At 39.9% G+C, this 16703-nt stretch overlaps 1 protein-coding gene across 1 annotated transcript; it reads left to right on the forward strand.

Moving 5' to 3' along the window:
* Positions 1-15360: 15360 nt before the first annotated feature.
* On the forward strand, positions 15361-16695 carry LOC104604934 (oxygen-evolving enhancer protein 3-2, chloroplastic-like). The gene is made up of 3 exons (XM_010269513.2): positions 15361-15779; positions 16086-16381; positions 16483-16695. Exons 1-3 carry the CDS (start codon positions 15467-15469, stop codon positions 16579-16581), a joined length of 708 nt encoding a protein of 235 aa, XP_010267815.1. The 5' UTR covers positions 15361-15466; the 3' UTR covers positions 16582-16695.
* The last annotated feature ends 8 nt before the right edge of the window (positions 16696-16703 follow it).

Genomic DNA, 16703 nt, shown 5'->3' on the forward strand with positions numbered 1-16703 from the left:
TGAGGAGGCGCTAGTCGCCAGACTTCATTTTCCCTTGCACCCTTTTATTCTTGTGGTGCTTTCGTATTATGGTGTTTCTCTAGGTCAGCTTCACCCAAACACAATTCGGACACTTGTAAGGCTGATCTCCATGTGTCATTACCTTAATTTTCCTTTAGACTTAGATATCTTCTTTGAGTTGTGTACTATGAAGAAGGTCCCCCCACGTGCCCTATTGTTTTTATCTTCCCTTCCGCCACGGTTACAAGTTGTTAGACAGCTTTCCCTTTAAGATCAAAGATTAAGATTCTTTGATGTCCACTTGAACGAAATCAATAGTTGAGATAGAGTGGGCTTTGCTTGTTTCTTTCCGGTCTACAGATTTCTATTACATAAACGAGAAAGAAGAAATGAGAATGGACTACTGTAACTAGAGCTACACACAGTACTCATGCGCTCCAAGCAAACAGTACTTCGGTCGAGAGCAGCTTCAGCTATCGTGGAATTACAATTATGGAGAGGCTAGAAGAAGAATCAGATTTGATGGTTTGGGTTCTCTGGAGACGGTGGCAACTGACGTGGTGGTATCTTTCAAGGCGGCCATGCTAGCTCTCTCTCTGTACATGCGCCACTTGACTCCCAATAAGAAGAGTATCGCCGATGTGCAAATTCTGGCAGCCATGGCCTCATAGGATACCAAGAATAAAATCTTAATTAAAGCCATGACTCCAATCTCAAACCATGTCTTGCATGTGAGGGATATTTGACAAAATGGGTATTTTTAAGGATTTTTGAAAAATATATCAGTAAGTAATGTTACATGTAAGCGGTTTATAACGATAGGGGAGGTTTCAGACAATTTTCAAAAATGGTAAGAGTATTCCAAGATAATAAAGATAGAATTAATCAATTAATTAAATTATAAGGATAGTTTAAGAAATTTGTCAAAAACATGAAGAAGAGATTCTTATTTAGAATATTCCAAGTCCTTGATTGCCTTTGAAAAAGAAAGTCCACGAGAGCTTGAAAAGAAAATAGTAAAAAACAAGAGGATTTAGGGCTTCTTTGTTGGCGTAGGTAATTTTTAAATGCAAAATTACTTAACTCCCTTATTCGCACGAGGAACATGGGGCATGTGTTCGTTTTTTAATAGACGGTGTAGTGAGAAATTGTAGGATCAGAATCTCTCATCTTTAGAAGGGAAAAATTATAGATTCAGAGAATCGTGTTTTTCATACATGAACTGCTATCTAGAAACAGAGCTATTCTTAGGAGTTGGCAAGCCCAAATGACATTCTCATCTAGAGAATCGCCTCAATTGCCAAAAATGATTCTCCATATGGATGCCAAATGGGGCCTTAGTCTCTATTAGAGGAAGACATTCATCCTTTTTAGTGGTTCAAAAACTCATCATCATTTTGTAAAGGTCTCATGTGTTGTCCTCTCTTGTTGCTCGAACATACACATTTACTTGCTTCAAAAGATTGATATGCTCTTTTGGTTAATAGATTATCCTTCTTTTTTTTCTGTATTTGATTTGATAAATTGGTTAGCCTTTATTGCTAATTGTACTTTCTTGATTTGTATCTAAGTACTTGTAAATAGGGGTGTAAGTCGGGTGAGTTGGGCTGGGTTTATGGTCAATCCGGGCTCGACCCTAAAATTTGGGCTTAAGGCCTGAGCCTGGACCGGGACCAAGGTCAAGCTTGATCTTCCCAACCCAAGCCCAACCCACACTGTAATTTGATGCACTCAGATTGGGTTTGGGCCCAGGCCGAGCTCGAGTTGGTCAATGAACCCACTCTACAATTATACATATATTTATGTATGTATGTGAATATGTATGCAAAATATGTATGTATATAGGTAAATATGTATACAAATGTGTGTGTATATATATTATATACAAATATGTATGTATATATATGTAAATATGTATGCAAAATTTACATATATACATATGTATGTATGAATATGTATAGTTGAGTTGGGCTTGGACCAGGTTCGGGCTACCTAAGGGCTAGCCCTGGGCCCAACCCGAAAAATAAAAAATCCTGACTTCTTGGTCCCAAGGACCGAAAGTCCAAGCCCAGCCCATGTAAAATTTCGAGCTAGGCCAATTCGGGCTCAGGTTGGGCCCATCCAAGTTTCACCCCTATTTGTTAATGAAATTCCAAGGGGTCTTTGAGTTTCCCTTCAAGGAGATCTCAAATCCTAACATTCTCTTCATTCATGTTTATTCTCTTTCAATTAGAAGAAGCTACATGAGTTAAGTTTCTCTTTTTTTTTTTTTCCTTTTTTCTTTGTTTTTTTACTCAACCACGCGTGTGATAACTTCCTTTTTTTATTTGAGAATGATTTAAGCACAGTAGAATACAATGTAGTATGATGTGAACTTATGCTTATTTGATTTGGGTTGGTTTTATGTATTTCTCATTGGAAGAATTAATTTAAGGAAAAAATGTGCATGCCAAACGTGATTATGATTTTGAGAAATAGGAATAAGATGAATGTGTGAAATTCTTTAGATGATAATTTCTAGAATTCATTCTTTTTTGGAAGGATCATGGAGATGAGAATTTTCAAAATTGATGTCAAATAGGGCTTAAATCTCAAATTTGATTTTTGAAAATCAGTGATTATTGAAATGAATGATTTTCCAAAAATCATAATTTTTTTTGTTATTTGGTATCATTTCCTCCATGTCAGTCGATTTTTTAGAAATCACTTTTGAGATTGTTTTGTTTTGATTTTCAAGAGTGATTATTTTTCATTGAAGCATTGGAACACCTCGCTCCTGCCGTGTAGGAGGCCACCTCACCCAACAAAAATCATAATCACATGAAAATCAGGGGATCACCGAATGTGGTGATCCCTCGCCCAAGCCGATTTCATGGATTGATTTTTTGTTGATTTCCAAAAAATCATCATAATCAGCTAACCAAACAAGGAAAACATCATTGATTCTTCAAATTTTGATGTGGCACTGATTTCTGGGAAATCGGCATCAATGCCAAACATCACCCAAGTTGCTTGCAAACTGAACATGATGAATCCCAAAACACCATAACCAAAGAACAGGTCCAAATAAGATTGTTTGCTACCACAAATAGGGGTGAGCAACTGAGTAAGTTTTACTCAAAACTGAATGGAACTAACCTTAAATTGGCCTTGATATGACCCAACCCAATCTATTAGTAGGTAAGGTTTGGCTCCAAATTCTTGGAAACGACCCCCATCCAGGCTGATTCTAGGGTTTATGGGTTTACCCTACCCAAACCAACGTAGGGAATCAACCTTGGAAGTTGAAGCTGAATTTTCCTTGGAATAAATCCCAAAATACTTTAAAAATGTGAAGATTTGAATCCAAGCACTCATGGTTACAAAGATAATGGTCTCACTTGACCATTGGGCCACTTTAATGATTTGATTATTTTTCTTCAATTTAAACTATATATATTAATATATAAGTAATGTAAAAGATAATATTTACAAATTTTTAATTATAATGATAAGTTTCAAACTATATATTAATATATTATGATAATATACAAATTAAATTACTTAGTTTAATTATTAAAGTAATATATATTTATATATATTTAACATTATTTATTATTATTATTGAAAATACAATTTTTAAAGAACAATTTCCTTTTTCATTTGGGGAGGGCAATGGAAAAACAAGTTCCATAGGTAAAAACCCTTGAACCACCATGGTCATAACACCTTGGAATTGAGGTGTCCAATTCCAAAAACTTACCCGTGCTCACCCCTATGGTAGTAGGAATCAAGGCATTAAAAATCGACCCACTGAATGAACCGCTTTTGTGTCCAATTTCTTGTCCAACGGTTTGATTGTACAAACCAAATGGATCAGCCCAGAACATATTTAAAATTTGAAAATTACAAAACCATTCACTAGGTCGAGCAATGTATCAATTCAACGATTTAGGTCAACGATTCTCTGACCAAAGTCAATAATTTTTGACAAAAGACAGTTCAAAGGTGAAATAGAAACCAGTTGCTTGGCTGGTTTGCAAGCTGAATGGTCTAACTGTTCGTGTAAATGGTGGTTCAAAAATCATGGTAAGAATACCAAGTAGGTGTTTGGCATTGGTGCTGGGAACACCACACCGTTTTCTCATAAAAACGGTGTTGGGCATGTGGAGAAAATGGTGCTTATTTTTTGATTGGAAATGGTGCTGCCACATAGGCATTTTTTGAGAAAACAACACTAGTTTTGTTTGGTACCAGTGCTGGTAACAATGTTTTCAACATTGATCTATATTATCCAACATCCAAGATGATGCCACATCATTGTACCACTAGCAGCCATGCACCATTTTCTCAAAAAACATTGAATTTGGTGTTGCTCCAGACCACACTTTCCCAATTTCCAAGGTGTGGTCTAGAGCAACAAATTTTCTGGAAAAACAATACTAAAGAAGAGGGCATTGCTTGAAGCATTGCTTTCTCTGATGTGGTGCCTATGTGGCATCGTTTTCTCTAAAAATGGCATCAATGCCAAACATCAATTGTTGCCATCGCTAAATAGGTCCTATGCCCCTCTTAATTGGCACCGAAATAGTGGGACATCATTTTGTAACCCTAATTTGAGCCCCCACATCCTGTGCACCCTTGGTGCAATTTTTTACACCAACTAATAGCAATTTGCCACATCACCTAGAAAAAATCACTTTAATTTCGAAATGGGGAAGGATAAGGTATAGAGGATGTGAATTCTTCTTGATTAATTTGAGGGCAAAGCATGAATCCTTGCCTCTTTTCTTTAAACATTAGTAAGGGATCTTCTCTTTGCCACATGGTGCAAATTTATTGGGTTAAATGTTGCATATTGAGAATGAACATATTTATGTGGCAAATGTGGTGGTCTAGTGGAATTGTAGAAATTGGAAGGAGAGCACATTATTGTGCATGAAACACTGGTGGAAGAAACACAAAATCATGTCAAGATTTATTTCAACTATTGCCTCGTTGGTGTTTAATTGGGATGTTGCAAGGTAATCCTCCAACCATGGTGTTCTCACATATGTAAGTTCAGATGAAATCCTTTTTGCTTATTTTTGGTTTGAAAGAAAATGTGGGAAAGTGGAAGAAAAAGGTAGGGTTATGTTTGGTTCTGTGGGTGTTTATTGGAAAAATGTCGCTACATCAACATCAAATAGGTGTTGGCATTTATTGTGTATGAAACCACTGTTTGGTTTCAATGTTTACCAAATAAATACTAAAAACATAACGCTTGGATTTATGTGCATAAGGCATTTGGGGAAACGTCAAATTCTTGTTTCCCCTAATGCTTGGTGATGAAGGGTTTTTTGGCAGCACCCTATCGTTCAGACTAATTCTAGGTGGCCGATGACTCAGAGGCTGAAGTGGAGGATTTTTGTTGGATGAGGACTTGGATGCCGAGCTGATTAGAACGAGCTGGGGGTAGATTGGGTGCCGAGCTGGGTTGATTGCTGAGCTAGGTAGCTCTTTAGAGAAACTTGCAAGGAATCAGAGTTAAAGGACCCGGGGTGGCTCACCCGGCGAGGTTGCTCCGATGATTAAGTTAGTACTCTCGTAGCAAATTGCGAGCTAAAAAATCACAAGGTATGAGAGCTAGAATGTGCTTATTCGCCCCTCTTGTGTCATTCGGGTTGGTGCCTTTATATAGGCATTGTTTGGTGTGGGCCTCACGCACCACACCAAGTATTTTTGGGAGGTCATGCCTAACCAACCCGAGATCCTCGGAGGTAACTGGCATGCATGTTGACCATCCTCTGGAACATTCGGTACATGGGCCAACTTTCAAGAAACTTGGGAGCATCGGGATATGCATGTCGAATTTGTCTGTGAGTACATCTCGCAGGTCACCGCCTGGTCCCCAGTCAGGTCGGCAAGCCCTCGAGGGAGGTTGCTCCTCGTGTCGAGGTCACTTTGGCCGATGACGAGGTGCTACAGGCTGACCCTGGACGAGGTGCTGCAAACCGACCTAAGTTGTGGTCGAAGTCGCCAGGTCAGTAGTAAAGGGAGGTCGCTAGGTCAGGGTAAAGACGAGCTGTGATCTAGAACTCCAAATCATCACTTAGGTGGTGTCTAGGTGTCATCTAGTCATTCTGACATGCCATACGTCACGACGTGACTAGAGGACCAAATCTGCCCTCATTAACTGCCCCCCACTCCCGAGCTGAGGGCAGCTCGGTGAAGGGAGTAGATCATTCCTTTTGGCTCGGAATGACTGTTTGATAAGCTCGTAGTCGTATGCGTTGGTCCAATTTGTTTCTCAGGTCGAAAGAGTTCAAGTGTTTGCAGCCTTGCGCAGGACCTTGTCATCTTGATTTTCGAGGAATGAAAGCGAACTCATCCACTCGAGGAGAAGTGAAGCAGGTATCCCGAGGACATCTACCTTATTAGGGATGCAATCATCAAGGGGTTCTGCAATATGACCTATTACATCAAGAGCAGAGCTCCTCATGCTGTCCTCAAGAAGGGGTTCTAACCACGTGACTGCTTTATTAGGTCGCTCCGCCTAAGTAGATTTCGATGCAATGCCACTTGAACTGGTTCTCAAAAGAGTAGCCAATGAGTTCGACACGGAGCCTGAAACCGAAGTGAAGAGATAGTCCAAGTTTGCATCCGTCATGGTGTTGAGAGCAAACTAATCTTTCCTTTGTTCTCTTTCTCGTGTTGAATGCGAGCTGCTTTTTGTTTCGCCCGTGCAAAAGAGGCGACTAGGTCTTATATGGTGCCGAGCTCTTTTATCACCTTTTCACCTTAGCCCTTAGGCTCTGAGAGCGACTCGCAGTCCACTCTCCTTATCCTTGATCTTGCCCATGCTAAAGAGGCGATTGGGTCTCATGTGGTGCCGAGGTCTTTTATTAGCTCGACACCTTAGCCCTTAGGCTCTAGGAGTGACTCGTGGTCCACTCTCCTTATCCTTATTTAGCCGACGTGCGACCTGACCTTTCCTCCTAAGTGGGTGATCATTCTATAGTAACTTCTCATATGGCTGGTTCTACGTCATCCTGTGGGATTATCTTCTTGGGTGATTGCTTGCAAGACCACAATGTACATGTTCTGCCCCCCTTGCGAGGGCAAAACGTTGTTGTCGGTGTGAGTCGACAGTTCAGGGCCATGACTACACTACATCAGCCTCGTTGGTGATGCTGGTCATCCACTCCTACAAGAAGCCACTAGGAGCTCGACTTACGGGGGTAGCACTACTGACTCTAGGTCACTAACTCGCACGAGAGCCTTGGAAGGCTCGACCTACAAGGGCTTCCATGCAGTCTATTGGCTGCTAACTCCTGCGGAAGCTACAAAGAGCTCATCTTCTAGAGGTGACCTCACGAAACAGGGCTGATGAGGCCTCGTCCTGGCTGACTACTATTGAGGATGAGTTGAGGATGTTCTGTTGTTGTCTACATCAGGCTTCTCCCATGCTCAAATCTGGAAATTCATGCTTCATCTCATAGAACTGCTACGCTTCAATCCTGGCGGGAACCACTGATGGCTCTACCGCGGGGAGAGGGGGCGTTCACATACAGTAGCAGTGTATTTATCTAGGGCACTGGGGATGTTGAGTTTGGCCTGAACTTGTCTGCTTGTCAAAGGGGAGTTCTTTAGGTTCCTCATAGATGTTTTTGCCCCCCAGTAATCGATATTCATTCTGGGTGTTGATGTTGCTCAAAAGTGCCTTTGAGTTCATAAGAAATGGAAATTAGAAAGTGAGAACTTTAGTTTCTAAAAGGTGAGATCTTAGCTTTCTGGAAGAAGAGGACTTAGCCTTTTAGAAGGTGAGAACTTAGCTTCTTGTAGCGTTTCCTACAGACAGTGGCAATTGATGAAGGGTTTTTTGGCAGCACCCTACCGTTCGGACTACTTCTAGGTGGCCGACGACTCAGAGGATGAAGTGGAGGATTTTTGCTGGATGATGACTTGGATGCCGAGCTAATTAGACCGAGCTGGGTGTAGATTGGATGCCGAGCTGGGTTGATTACTCAGCTAGGTAGCTCTTCAGAGAAACCTGCAAGGAATCAATGTTAAAGGACCCGAGGTGGCTAACCCGACGAGGTCGCTCCGATGATTAAGTTAGTACTCTCATAGTAAATCGCAGGCTAAAAAATCACAAGGTATGAGAGCTAGAATGTGCTTACACATCGCACCCGGGATTTCTGAGAGGTCGTGACTAACCAGTCTGAGATCCTCAAAGGTAACTGCCATGCATGTTGACCATCCTCCAGAACATTCGGTACGTGGGCCAACTTCCAAGAAATCTGGGAGCATCGGGATATGCATGCCGAATTTGTCAGTGAGCACATCTTGCAGGTCACCGCCTGGTCCCCAGTCAGGTTGGCAAGCTCTCGAGGGAGGTCGCTCCTCGCGTCGAGGTCACTTTGGCTGGTGACAGGGTGCTATAGGCTGACCCTGGACGAGGTGCTACAAGCCGACCTAAGTTGTGGTCGAAATCGCCAGGTTGGTGGTAAAGGGAGGTCGCCAGGTGGGGGTAAAGACGAGTTGCGATCTGGAATTCCAAATCATCACTTAGATGGTGTCTAGGTGTCATCTAGTCACGCTCTCATCACTTGGGCATTTGTTGAAATGAAATGCTTATGTGGTGCACTTAAGCTGAGGTGGAAAGTAATTTTATGGGGTGTTACTTGAAACACCCATAAAACGCTCAACCAAACAACAAAAGCAATAAATGTTTAAAGTAACATTTTTCAAATAAACATTTATCTATCTGATAAGAACCCCCATCAATAAACATCCATGGGAACCAAACCAACAAAAGCAATAAATGTTTGGTATAGCTTACATTTATTAAATAAACGTTTGTAGTTGATTTGTCTTCAAAACCGAGATATTTGATAAGCCGTTTATTGACAATTAGACACCACATCAACAGAACAATGAATACACGCTCAACCGTTGGGGAAATCTTTAAAGTGAAGCTGCCCCCAATAGTTGGTGCGCACATAAATCAAGACCAACTTTTGTGAATACCTATGCATATAGATGGACATGATGGGATAAATGTTGGTTTGACGATGACATGGCACCGTTTATCAAATAAATGAAAGCCATACAAAACACCACCTAGGTTCACACAACCTTAAGGTAAAATCCCTAAGATTCTTGAATCCTCAAAATAACCACTGTGGGAAAAAATATACTTTAAAAGGACATGTTACCCCTCCTATTATTGTCTACTTTCCATATTAAAAAATTATTTGAATTTTAGTGGAGAGAGATGAATTAAGGATAGAGAGAAACATAAGAGTAAATTATAAGCAGTCATCCTGCACTTTGGATTTCAACACTTATTAGTTAGTATTTTGTCTATTAGCTTCATGGAATATTTGTTTAAACATTTTTAAAACCCTAAACCATGGTTCAAAGTATCAATAAACCTCTGTGTATCGGCAAAGGTGTATTAGTACTTTTGACAATACTCACTCTATTTTTTTTTGTTTTAAGTTTTAATTTTGCACATAATTATATATATATATATATATATATATATATAGACACACACACACACACACTACTTTAAAAAGCATGAATAGTCTCAAGAATATTTTTGGATTTTTTTTTGTGAACAAAATTTACCCCTCCATATTTAAATTTAATTTATTAATAAAAATGAGGATGAATAGGGCAATGGGTAGAGATAATTTTAAGATATTCAATGCATTCAATTCCCCCTCATTAAATCCAACATTTAAGGTATTAACTTGAATTCACCTTCATTGAATCATATATTTAAGGCATTTTTGTTTCTTCTCATCATTGAATTCTATTAATTAAATTCCTACATAATAAATTAATAATTCCAATAACATAAAAACTTATACTTTTAAAATCTACCTTGAAAAAACTAGTGTTTTCATCTAGGTGGTGGTAAAAAATTAAACCATTTTGTGTTAAACGAGTCAATCCATATTGCCATAATTAAATAATAAAATGAAAAAATATAGAAAATTAAAAAAAAATTGGGAACATTTTTAACATCATACATTTGACCTATTAAACAATAATGAGTATGATAAATAAGAAATACTTTTATTAATGATGGAAATGGAATATAAAATTTAAAATCAATTGAAAATAAAACTATTTTCCTATTCTCTTTCATTAAATCTCGTATCTAAGGTATGTTCTCTCATTAAATCCTATATTTAAGATATAAGTTTTCTAATAATTAAGTTCTACTAATTAAATTCATAACATTAATTTTAATAGTATACAAATAAATATTTTAAAAGTAATTTGAAAACTGATGAGGGCAAATTTGGCCCTCTATTGACATCATGACATGTGGCATCTCAGAACAGCTGGACGACACCCCAGCACCACGAGGATGATGACTAGCCTTAACCAAAATGATGGAAACCCAACTACCGACCTACTGGTGACCCATCTGGTGACCTACCTCCACCCACTTGATGGAGTCGCAGTTGGCGACCTCATACACAACTTGGGCACCTCGGCAAGGTGGCTAGGAGCACCTCGTCCAGGGCCGACTTGTGGTACCTCGTCGTTACCAGTTTAAGGGACCTCGACATGAGGAGTGACCTCCCTCGAAGACTTGTCCACTCGACTAAGATATAGGTGGCGATTTGCAAGATGTACTTGCTGACCTCCTCCGTGTGTGCATCCCATCACTCCCGGATCTTCTAGAAGTCAACTCCTACACCGAATGTTTTGGAGAAAACCGAATAAGGCACAAAACTTGGTCTACGTGTGCCACTACCTCCGAGGACTTCGGACCAGCTAGCCACATCTTCCTAAAGATCTCGGATGCAGTGCGTGAAGCCCACGCTGAACAATGCCTATATAAAGGTCTCATTTCCAACATCATAAGGTATGCACAACTTAGCTCTCACAACTCTCTAGCTTTCTAACATTTTAGCTCTCTCTAAAATCTCCACATCACTGACTAAGCATCAGAGCGCGCACCCCGGATAAAGCAATCCGGACACTCTAACTCTGTCTCTTTACAAGTTGACCCAATGAACTAGCCGACTCGGCATCCGAGCCACCTTCCAGTAGGGAAACTCGCAAACTCGGTGTTTGAGTTGTCCTCCAACAGGGAGCTGCCAAATCACGCATCATAAAAAACAAAACTATTTTCTTCCTCTCCCAATGATGGAATCATTTGGGGTCAAATGGATTAATAAATAATGCTATAATTAAATAATAAAAAGTTAAAATAAATAAAATATATAATACAAAACAAAAAAAGTAATTGGGCATATCTCTAATATTATATATTCATTATAACAAAAAAAAATAAGTATGGAATGCAAGAATTGTTTTTGTTAATGATGAAAATGGAATGCCAAATTTAAAATCAACCTAAAAATTAAATGATGTCATAGTGAAATAATAAAATTTTTAAAAATAAAAATACAATGAATCACAAAAATAAAAAATAGAGAAAATTTTGGGTACATATTTAATGCTATATATTTATAAAAAATAAAATATTGGGTACATTTCTAATATTATACATTTATTAAACAAAAATAAGTATTATACATAAGAAATAATTTTATCAATGATGGAAATGCAATACAAAATTTAATCTCAACCTAGAAATCAAACTATTTTCCTTTTTGGGTGGTGGGTTAGTGGTTTGGGTCAAATGGATTAATCAATGATATAATAGTTAAATAATAAATCTTTAAAAAATAAAAAGTATAAGTAATCAAAAGAATATATACACAATTATTTATTAATTATGTCAAACAAAATTTAGATGAAATATATAATTTAAAACTAGTTTGAAGCAAAGCTATTTTCTTTTCTAGATGGTGGGTCAATGATCCAACTTTTTATTTAAGTTTATTTTTAATATATTGTTACTTTTATTAATTTTTAATTTCTATTTTAACTATGATATATCTAAAATTCAAGTAATTAATATGAAGGAAAATTTCTCACGCGCAATGCTTGTGTTACTGGCTGAAGTTTTTGAACTGAAAGATTAACTTAGGGCCATTTGATGAGGGCTGAAGTTTTTAAAGTAAAAGACTTATTATTTTATCTTTAGTTGTTAAAATAATTAAATAATAAAAATTTTAAGGGTACGGTGGTCTATCCTAAGTTCCTAACTTCACTTTCATTTTAAGGAATTCACAATTTCATTAAAAATTTTGGGTAAATTGTTAAAATCTCCCCTAAAGTTTTTGAATTGCTGAAACCTCCTTTGAAGTTTGGTAATTACAAGTTTACAATCACTTCCCCTGAATTTTTTGAGGTTGGTAATCTTCTAAAAAGAGCTATGAAAATGTCCAAAAGACCCATACAATTACTATTGAGATTGGTTTATATGAAAAAAGCAATATAATGCACATTTTGAACAACAAAACAAGATAATTTAAAGTTGCAACTTTAACTTGAGTGATTGATATGAAGGACGGTTTCGCATCCGCCCCCCCACAACTTTGCCCCCCAAAAACGTCCAACGGGCTGTGAGTGCGCCGCGTGTCCCCTCACACGCGGATCAGAGGGACTTGTGTGGAGCTAACGTGTCCTCCCACACGCGGATTAGCTCATCCCGTTAGCTCCCTCTCGCCCAAAAGGTCATCCTTCTCACTCCTCTCTCTCGAATTTCAGTTTACTTCAACCCTCAACCTTCTGCTCTCAGAACCGAAACTTGCTGGAGATTGCCCCCCTTTGAGTTCCGCCAGTCGACGCTGACGACCGTTCTGGCAGATTTATTTACCGGAGGTAAATATCCGTCAGTTCTCAAATAAGTTTTTTCTCATTTTCTACCTTGTTTTTTTTTTTCTCATTTTCACCAAAGCATTTTAAATAGTGAGAAATGACGAAGAAGATGTCCTCTCAAACGCCTCCTCCCGAAGGCGATGCTGACGCGTCAGTAACACAAACCGAGTGGTTTAATAGTGAGAAGGTTTGGTTTTCGATAGCAAGCTCTCCATTTCTTGAGGTTTGAAACGAAAAGGGGTTTGAGTTGAGGTTGTCCTTCAAGTCTCCCATTAGAGAGGAAGAGGAAAGGGAAAGAGAAAGGGGATGCTTTTATTCTTTCTCCGAGAATAAAAAATGGCTGTTGTGGACGTTTTGTTTTCTCGTACTGGAAAGGGAAAGAGAATCGCAACGTTATGATGAAGTCGGTCGTCGCCAAGTCGTTGGGTGAGTCACTGTTTCTTGATTTTATTGAGGCCTTCTTGATGGGTCTTACTTTGCAGCAAGGGACGAATCTCGTGCTCCGTTGTGAGGTTTCCAAAGGTACTGACCCCCCTAAATTTGAGACAATTGAAGGGTTTGTTCTACTGTCTGAAGCGAGTAATGGGTTGCTTCTTAGTCCTACATTAACATGGTGCAATCGATTTTGCGCTAATCAGGGAGGTTGGGAACAAGATGAATCAATGTAGAAGCAGCTGAGCGAGAGACGTCATGTTCTCGGCATTGGCAAATCCCTGGCTTTCCTGGACAAGCAGAACTAATCTCTTTAATTCGTTTATTGCAAAAAGGATTAGGTGGATGGTTATTTAAGAGCAAGAGGATTGGTTCAGATTATGAGGGATATATGTATCCTTTGCGTGTCAAGAAGCTACTAGACAACTGGCCTGAGAAGAATGTGCGCCAAAGAAAATGGGTATGTACAACGGAATGTGTTTGATATTTCGATGCTTGAAACAAACAAAATGAATTAAGTGCTGATTTTGGGTTGAAATGTTTTGTTCAAATGACTATATGGATTAAGCCATATAGTCATTTGAATATTCCCGCATGTCTGGAGGAATTGGTGCTTCGTCTGCAATAGGAAAGGAATTAAGTTCTTCCTTATTCTCGAATCTAGGAGATGGCAGCAGTTGACTTGTAAATATTTAGACCGGTGACAAAGAAACAGAACATAGAGGTTGAGGAAACAAGAATCCTTGATGACGACCTGAGAACAAGAGAAGCAAAATTGTACAAGCTGAGTGATTTGGAAAAGCCCACGAAGATCATCGGGAAAAGAAAACATCAAATTGTACAGTTCGACGCATTTTTTTATTAAATTAAATTGGGTGATTCCATCAGAACCTTAAATTGTCATTAAAAGCATAATAATTTTTCTCTTGTGAAGTGAGTTGTTGGTCAATGGAAGAGGCACAGAGTTGCAGATGTTGTAGCGGTTCTAATTTGTCGGCATCGACCGACGGAACTGGAAGGGGGCTCCCACCTCCAGCGAAAATGAGAAAAAAAACAAAAAACTATGTAAAAAATGAGAAAAAACTTATTTGAGAACTGAGGGATACTTACCTTCGATAAATAAATCTGCCAGAACGATCGTCGGCGTCGACCAACGGAACTCAAAGGGGGGGGGGCAATCTCCGACGGGTTTCAGTTCTGAGAGCAGAAGGTCGAGGGTTGAAGTGAGCTGAAATTCGAGAGAGAGGAGTGAGAAGGATAACCTTTTGGCGAGAGGGAGCTAACGGTCGTCCCGTTAGATCCGCACAAGTCCCTCTAATCCACGTGTGGGAGGACACACGGCGTGCTCAGCCCGTGGGGCGTTTTTGGGAGGGCAAAGCTGTGAGGGGCGGATGCGAACCCATGAAGGACAATTTTAAGAAATAAATCAATTCTAAAAAGAAATTGGAAGAGTTTGGAAAGTGATTCATAGGAAGAGAAAAATAGGAAAATATATATTTTTGTGAAAAGTAACTGCATTCATGCCTTTGTTTAGAAGATTCTAAGCGTCTACTTACAATAATGTCAAAAAGTTGAAGAAAGTGAATACAAATTATCAAACTTTAGGGGAGGTGTAACAACAACTGAAGACTTAGGGAGGTTTTAACAATTTACCTAAAGACTTATTCACTAAAAACAAAACAATAAATTTTTCATTTCTAATTCCTTGAAAACGATACCACCCCTTTGCCAAATGCAAGGGGATCACCTACAAGAAAAAACCTTTGCAAATAGGGGCATCTTTGCCACACATGGGGAACATCTCCCATTAAACAAACATACATAAATGAAAGATATTCTTAATGTGTGACTAGATGCCGTGTGTGCAGAGTTTTTGCGGTTGAAGAGATCCGCGAATTCTCTTTGAATCACAGCATGTTACCAAACCCCAATCACGAATCACGACCCAAGAGTTGCCCCACGTGGTCAGGCTCAGGCCCCTGTTAAGATTCTGATCTCATTAGAAGCCGACGTGTCAAATTACTGTTCGCCCAGGCCATCACTCAATCCGGCCATTCCATTAGGGGAGAAGCACTTAGACATGTGTCTAATCATGAATGGCTGACTGCAAATCCAACTTATCCAACGAGAACGGGCAGATAAGGCAACTGCCCGGTGCCCGAAATCATTCCACATCCACACGCATTCCGGGGAACCTCTAAATTGCAAATCTCCTTCTCTCACTTACCCGAAAGGCCGAAACCGTTTCTGAAGGGTGAAGAGCAGTCAGCACTCAGCAGAGAGAGCGCAAGAAAGCAAAGAGTGAGGTTAAGAAATGGCGCAAGCTATGGCTTCCATGGCTGGCTTACGCGGTTCGTCTCAGGCCGTTTTGGAAGGTAGTCTCCAGCTTAACGGCTCCACCCGCTTGAGCGTACATGGCAACAACCGTCTAGCCGTGAGCCGATCCGGTTTCACCGTCAGAGCTCAACAAGCGTCGTCCGACAGCGAATCCGCTTCTCAGAGTAGCCGTCGAGCAGTCCTTGGGCTCGTTGCCGCCGGCTTGGCCACCAGTTCTTTCGTTCAAGCAGTGCTTGCCGACGCTAAGTCGATCAAGCTGGGCCCTCCCCCACCGCCGTCCGGTGGACTGCGTAAGTTTCTATTCCACTCCACTCTGGTGAAGAGTCATTCTTCTCTGTGTGCAGCCGCAAATCAATTTTAAGAAATTAATTCCATATTTACGAGAGTTCCAAGAATAGATTAGAGCAGTTTGGGCAATGCTCGGACTGTCACCAATGCTCTCCTGACTCTGCCGACGGGTTCGCTAGCCGATCCCATAGGACAATCAGATTCTAAGAATAGTCTTCTAGCAATGTATCATATGCATATAGAACTTGGATTTGTCCGGTTTCTGATATTCCCGGCACTGATGCCGGGGACCTTCTTATGTTTGACAGCCGGAACTCTAAATTCAGATCAGGCAAGGGACCTTCAGTTGCCATTGAAGAATCGGTTCTACCTTCAGCCACTGACTCCAACGGAAGCAGCACAGAGAGCAAAACAGTCTGCCAAGGGCATTGTTGGTGTGAAGGAATTGATAGACAAGAAAGCATGGCCTTACGTCCAGAACGACCTCCGTCTCAAGGCTGAGTATCTACGCTACGACCTCAATACCGTCATCTCTGCTAAGCCCAAGGAGGAGAAGAAACCCCTTAAGGACCTAACTTCCAAGCTCTTCCAAACCATCGACAGTGTTAAGTAATTGAACTCAAGATTCTTGTTAATCTCTTATTTTGATTGATCCTTTGGTTCAGATATTAAAATTGGTTTCTGATTGATTGCTCTCAACATCAGCTGGACCACGCTGCCAAGGTTAAGAGCACCCCTGAAGCAGAGAAGTACTATGCTGAGACTGTGTCGACCCTAAACGACGTCCTCGCCAAGATTGGTTAAGTGACAGGGAATTCCTTCTAATGTATCTGCTACTGTAATATCCTTCTTTTTTTAACTTTTATTCATGAGACACTTCTCAGTTCAACGTAATTCAAAGAGAATTCGGTTTAAGAAGTCAGCTT

The sequence above is a fragment of the Nelumbo nucifera genome, chromosome 1 (assembly GCF_055504915.1).
Source record: "Nelumbo nucifera cultivar China Antique chromosome 1, China Antique-T2T, whole genome shotgun sequence".
In the NCBI taxonomy this organism is placed as follows: domain Eukaryota; kingdom Viridiplantae; phylum Streptophyta; class Magnoliopsida; order Proteales; family Nelumbonaceae; genus Nelumbo; species Nelumbo nucifera.

Excerpts from the sequence above, each read along its gene's own strand:
- LOC104604934 (XM_010269513.2), top strand. The coding sequence starts at position 15,467 with ATGGCGCAAGCTATGGCTTCCATGGCTGGCTTACGCGGTTCGTCTCAG. Across the intron at positions 15,780-16,085 it reads ACCGCCGTCCGGTGGACTGC|CCGGAACTCTAAATTCAGAT; the intron begins GTAAGTTTCTAT and ends TATGTTTGACAG. Across the intron at positions 16,382-16,482 it reads TCTTCCAAACCATCGACAGT|CTGGACCACGCTGCCAAGGT; the intron begins GTTAAGTAATTG and ends TCTCAACATCAG.